This window comes from Sphaeramia orbicularis, chromosome 11, assembly GCF_902148855.1.
Source record: "Sphaeramia orbicularis chromosome 11, fSphaOr1.1, whole genome shotgun sequence".
NCBI lineage: Eukaryota > Metazoa > Chordata > Actinopteri > Kurtiformes > Apogonidae > Sphaeramia > Sphaeramia orbicularis.
Genome location: NC_043967.1, coordinates 1,844,434 through 1,850,433, shown reverse-complemented (window position 1 = coordinate 1,850,433; position 6,000 = coordinate 1,844,434). Strand labels below are relative to the sequence as shown.

At 39.8% G+C, this 6,000-nt stretch overlaps 1 protein-coding gene across 3 annotated transcripts; it reads left to right on the top strand.

Annotated features, from left to right (window-relative positions):
• The first annotated feature begins 215 nt into the window (after positions 1 to 215).
• znf706 (zinc finger protein 706) lies at positions 216 to 4,699 on the top strand. 3 transcript variants are annotated; one of them, XM_030148096.1, is made up of 4 exons: positions 250 to 347; positions 1,490 to 1,496; positions 2,318 to 2,466; positions 3,861 to 4,699. In XM_030148096.1, the coding sequence occupies exons 3-4, from the start codon at positions 2,332 to 2,334 to the stop codon at positions 3,954 to 3,956; spliced, it is 231 nt and encodes a 76-aa protein (XP_030003956.1). In that variant the 5' UTR covers positions 250 to 347; positions 1,490 to 1,496; positions 2,318 to 2,331; the 3' UTR covers positions 3,957 to 4,699. The 3 variants fall into 3 exon arrangements, with proteins under 3 accessions (XP_030003959.1, XP_030003956.1, XP_030003958.1); XM_030148099.1 differs by lacking the exon at positions 1,490 to 1,496 and having other exon boundaries at positions 216 to 347; positions 2,321 to 2,466; XM_030148098.1 differs by lacking the exons at positions 250 to 347; positions 1,490 to 1,496 and adding an exon at positions 443 to 500 and having other exon boundaries at positions 2,321 to 2,466.
• Positions 4,700 to 6,000: the final 1,301 nt, after the last annotated feature.

Here is a 6,000-nt window from a genome sequence, read left to right as displayed (position 1 = left end):
ATAATGTGAATTTTTACACCAACGATACTAATTATTAAGTTCTGTTTTTCATTTATCTCTAACGTAATTTAATTACTGATATCAAATGGTTTGATTAGACAGTGAGTTATAAAATCTAACCGTCATTCATCTGCTAATTCCTTCAGTCGGAAGCCTGTTTGACACATAGTTTATCTCTGTAAACTTTGACTCCATTAGTGAGCAGCCTACCAGTAGTTCTTATATCCTGACCCTCCTGAACGCATCCTGTGGCTCCAGTTGTCAGTGTGAACTGAGCAGCTGTCATCCTTCTGCTGTGAACGCTAGCAAACTAGGGAACGACACGTTGTGTGCCCTAATATTTCGAGGTAAGGCTTGCTGTCTTTTTTGACAATCATTATTATTTATACCACGTCGTTCTTTATGCTAATCAAGAACATATCATACAAATTACAGGAAATCTAGGCTACATATTTAAGGCTAGCTCGGAAATTGCTAACTAACATTAACGACGAACCAGGGTGAGTGTTAGCTAGGTTAGCTTGAAAACCATAATATTACAGCGGAATGGTCATTGGAAGCACAGCTCAAAGCTATCAGTTAGACCAGTACAGGTGAAAAATGTTTCACCTCACCCTCAACCACATGTGCCTGGGTAACTTAACTGGTTTGACCCAAAGAGTCGAGCTAAACCGAGCAAGCGTTTGGATCCTAGTCTCCATTTGACTAAAGGTGAAATCAGTATTAACTCCTGGCTAGATGAATGACCTGCATTACAGTTGTTGTTACCAACATGTACTCCAAAAGTAACTTGTTTTGAAACATCTTATGTGTTATTTAACCAACAAAGACCCAATGAAACCAGCTGACCTATTCTGTGGAATAAAGTCATCCCACTGAGTGCTTAACAGAATTACATTTTCATTATCAAACTAATGCTAGATAACACTGCACACACTGCTGACTAAACAGCAGATTATATATAGCAGTTGCTGGTAAGCAAGACTGGATGGTCAGCTGGGTATAATGGGTAACAGCCTGAAGCTAAGGCCGTCAGAAGGCCCCAAAGCCCCAGGTTCACTCTGTTAGATGCCATAGTCTGAAATGTGACTATTTTCATATGTATCTGCTGGACCTGAAAACTATTCAGTGTAGACTGTAACAAAGGGGGTTTAAGGAGGTGTTGCATTATTACACTGAAGGGCTCTGGATTACATACACACAGCCCAAAATGCATTTTTGCCATATAAGCTAGTACAGTATGTGGATGGATCATATAAAATGTTATTATCTACTGACCACTTAAATCAGTGTTGTTTCAACCTTGGGGTCAGGACTCCATGTGGGGTCGCCTGGAATTTCTAGTAATTGATAAAAATAAAAACTTACTAATAAAAAACATATGGTGAGTTGAGAGAGACAATCCCAATCTATAAAAGACATGACAAACTGAAGCTGTGGTTCTGTTTTTGTGTCAAATGTTCATTGTGGTCAGTTTCAGATGCTGCAGCTCTTTCATAATTCATAGTTTGAGTTCTTGTTTGTTCGGTATTAATTGTCCTCCTTGTAAATTCAAGATGGACTGACTGTACATATCCTGATCAAGGAAAATAAAATTCTCCCTTTGTGCAGTAATCTACACCTGGCTTTTCTACCTCCGTCCATAATAATACACATTATATAGTCTAAATGTTGTCTAAAATTAACATTTATCTGCAATATAGTATAGCAAACTGTTACATGATCAAAAACAAATACATTTTTTAGCCCAAAAATGCCCGGAAGTCTCCCTTTTGAATACCTGGGGTCGCTGGAAATTTGTGGTGTTAAAATGGGGTCACGAGCCAAAAAAGGTAGGAAGCCACTGACTTAAATTAAACCTTCACTCGCATCCATCTGGTTCTATAAAAAGACAGGTTCTCATTCAGTATTTGCTGAACTGAACTAAAATCTGTATTTGAATGGCTGTGAGGATGAGAGCTCGTTTCCCTTATACCATAAACTTTGAGGAAACACTGATCCACATTTTTCAGCATTTTCTGACATTTTTCAGATTGAACAACTAATCATTTAGTTAAGGATCAAGTTAGCAGATTAACAGTGAAAATAATTGTTACTAAGAACAGCATGTCTTACATAGTGGAATCCATGAAGGTCTCTCATTCATACTTTTCCTTTGGTATCACAATAATTTTATGTAGGTATGTGAGTACTAAACAAGCTAATTTAGGAACTGTTTTTTTTATAGTAGAGTAGTATCAATAATAAAAACTGAAGTCTTTACAACACTGACTTGTATCAGTAAACATAAAATCCTTTGTCCTTGTGAACCTCTCCGTAGGCTTTTCCATCATGGCACGTGGGCATCAAAAGATTCAGTCTCAACAGAAGAATGCCAAGAAACAGGCCGAGATGAAGAAGGCAAAGGGTCATGACCAGAAGACAGCAGCCAAGGCAGCACTAGTGTTCACCTGCTCTGTGTGCAAAGTGAGTAGTAAAGGGGTACAGAGCATGAAAACCTTTTTTATATCTGTAAACTTCAATCTACGACTTCACTGTGATGGAAAACATCAGCAGTGGTCTAAATACTGTGTCCATAAAAATAGGTGAAAATGGCTTGGCCTGCCACGTCTGAAAATCACCTTGAAGTTTACCCACCTTGATGCGAATGTAGGGTCAGTCGTTTTGGATCATACTATATCGTGAAATGTTTATTAAAAAAATCATTAATGTCCTCTGATGGCAGTTGGTCAAACTGAAGCTGTCCCATTGCTCTGTTGGACCCCCACAGAGGCAGCAAATTTACCTCATAAAGCCATGGTCTTTGATTGATTCCATTGTTTGGCAGTTTTGACCTGAAATAATGTATTATAACACATAAGTCAAACAAAACCACTCTGTATAATAGCTGTTTTTATGAGGAAAGGAATGTTTTGAAGGATGTTGTGCATGTGACAATTCATTAACTAAGGCTGAAAGATCTTCATTCACAATGTCTTTTTGCAAAGTTTACAAAATAACCTCCTTTTAACATGGCTGAAATACATATCCTACATCAAGGTGGGCTGGTAGCGCCACTGCACGTAAGAATGCAAGTGGCTTGAATAACAGCTCCCCTTCTATGGATGTAGTTAGTAGTCTCATGACAAAAAGCCGAACTTACCTGCACAACAGCTTTTTACAGACAACAAAGACAATCACCTCTATGTCAGTATCCATGTTGAATCAACAGTTGATTGTTAAGGATCATGTCTTGTTTTCTGTTGGAAAGGTTCATATGAAAGGGCCTTAATGACTGATGACAAGTAGTTCATTTGTGAATGCAGCAAAAATAGTGACTAGTGTTTCACTGTTGAAATTTAAGTTCACTATTAATTGTGATTAAAAAAAAAATTGCAATTCCCAATGATTATGTCTGTTACGTTAATTTAATGCTGCCTCTGTAATAAAAGTCTAATAATAGTTTCATTTTCACCTTGTGAACAGCAATAGCCATTTACTGGTATAGAATTTTGAAACATGAAGTGACTTTTATGAAAGTTTGCCCTTTGCTCATAAAAACTGAACTTGGTAAATATGACATGAGTTAAATATATAAAGCCCATTACTGATGTTTACTCATATTCAACAAGGTGATGTCATTAATAGAGCACCTGTACAACAATGGCAGTGTGGATAAAATATGTTATTTCTGGTAGTTTCACCATCTGTTCTAATACAAATGAATGGAGACAATTGTCACTTCCCATCTCTGACTGAGCCAATACTTATGATAGAAAGAGGGTTTTATGCTTCATTTTCTGTTTAACTCTTCTCATTTTTTCAATAGTTATGTCAAATCATTGAACTTTCCAATTCTGTTTCTGTTGTCCTTCTTGCAGTCCCAGATGCCTGACCCAAAAACTTTTAAGCAGCACTTTGAAAGCAAGCACCCGAAATCCCCTCTGCCCCCCGAGTTAGAAGGAGTGGAGGCATGAAACGCTTTCCACCACTGAAGTCACTCACCATGGATGCCAAACGTAATTTTTTCCACACCCTGCACCAAATCTGTCCTTGTTTCTGTCTAATGATTGGATAGATGTGATTAATGTGAAGCGATTTTCTTCATTTGCCACAACTTGCCTTTGATCAGGTTCAGTATTAGTGTGTGGGTACATGGGGAATAAAGCCAAAGGCCATTGGATGCTCTATGAACTCCTCACTGCCCTGGTACATTGCGCACATAGGGATTTCTCTTCTTGCTGCTAGCTCATATACCTCTCCTTCTGAGGCTTTGATGGCTTGATTGTCGTTACAGCCAAAATGCCACATGAGGTAATCACTATGTGTCCTTAGAAAGCAGGGAGTTGACCTAGTGGAAAACAAAAAAAAGCTTACAGAAATTAGAATTTTATATTCAATCAAACTATTGACAAATGGAACTTCATTTATTGCAATGGTTATTTAATTTATAGTTCTTGATATCTTATGTATTAAATCAAAATGGGACTGTAAAATGTTTTTGTGCGTCAGTTCCAAATAAAAGGTTCTCTTCACCAATCGAGCATCGATTTATGTAGCCATACAAATGTGGATATCTGTCAACTGTTTTCTTGCTGCAAAATGAAATGTGACCTAATGACATTTTACAGGAACTTGTCAGATGCATTTGTATGTTGAGAAAGGAAGATATGCTCTAATGATGTACAATAGCATTTTATTAAATTATACTTTGTATTTATGCGTGCAGTGTCACTTCCTTTCTGTGCTTTTAATAGCCAAAGTCGACTTATATTCACAAGTGAATACATTCTCTGGCAGAATTGCCATTGCTGTCATATACTTGTCAATGTGGAATATTTAATGAGTAATGTGTGTTGACTTGGAGCGTCTGACTAATGGACAGGCAGAGGATTGTCATCTGACTAGAACTTCCCAGAAGGTTGCACAAATAATCTGTGACATTTCCATATAAATACGTTATCCTTACTGCCAGTCGATATGGCACTATATTAATAAAGCCATATATGTATCATTAATTATCTAAGGCCTCTGGATTTCCTTCCTGCTGTATTCAGAAAGTTTCTGACAGCACAAAGAGCTGCTTCTAATGCAGGAAGTATGAGAATAAGAATGTGGTCTACAGCCACCTAAGCTGGCTTCTGTCAATGTGGAAGAGCAGTGGCTCAACTCTGAGCCTCTCCCCGACGGCCGAACACCTCACCCCTATCTCTAAGGGAGAACCCAGCCACCCTGTGGAGAAAACCCATTTCCACTGCTTGTATCTGCGATCTTGGTCTTTCGGCCACTACCCACAGTGCGTGACCGTTGGTGAGAATAGGAATGTAGATCAACCAGTAAACAGACAGCTTTGCCTTTGGACTCAGCTCCGTCTTTACCACAACAGACATTACTGCCGACACTGCGCCCATCCACCTGTTGATCTCACATTCCTTCCTTCCCTCACCTGTAAACCCGGGTGAGGGAAGGATGGACCCCGAGACACTTAAACTGCTCCACTTGGGGCAGCAACTCTTCTCACACCCAGAGGGGGCACTCCATCCTTTTCCAACTGAGGACCATGGCCTCAGACTTGGAGGTGCTAAACGTCATCCCAGCTGCTTCCCACTTGGCTGCGAACCGTCCCAGTGCACACATCATCTGCAAAAAGCAGTGATGTGACCCTGAGGCCCCCAAACCAAACCCCCCTTCTCCCCCCGGCTACACCTAGAAATTCTGTCCATAAAGATTATGAACAGAATCAGTGACAAAGGGCAGCCCTGGTAGAGTCCAACACACACTGACAACAAATCCAACTTACTACCAGCAAAGCAGACCAAGCTCTGGCTGGTACAAGGAACTAATGGTGTGCTGCAGCGGGCCATGGACCCATACTCCTGCAACACCCCCCACAGGAGACCCAAGGGACACGGTCAAATACCTTCTTGTAATCCACAAAACACATGTGGATTGGATGGGTAAACTCCCATGAACCTCCAGCAGCCTGTAGAGGGTGAAGAGCTGGTCCAGTGTTCCATGACC

Bases quoted from the DNA above. Each gene is read 5' to 3' on its own strand.
- znf706 (XM_030148099.1), top strand. From the start codon at position 2,332: ATGGCACGTGGGCATCAAAAGATTCAGTCTCAACAGAAGAATGCCAAG. The intron at 2,467-3,860 runs GTGAGTAGTAAA...TCCTTCTTGCAG, and splicing joins TCACCTGCTCTGTGTGCAAA to TCCCAGATGCCTGACCCAAA.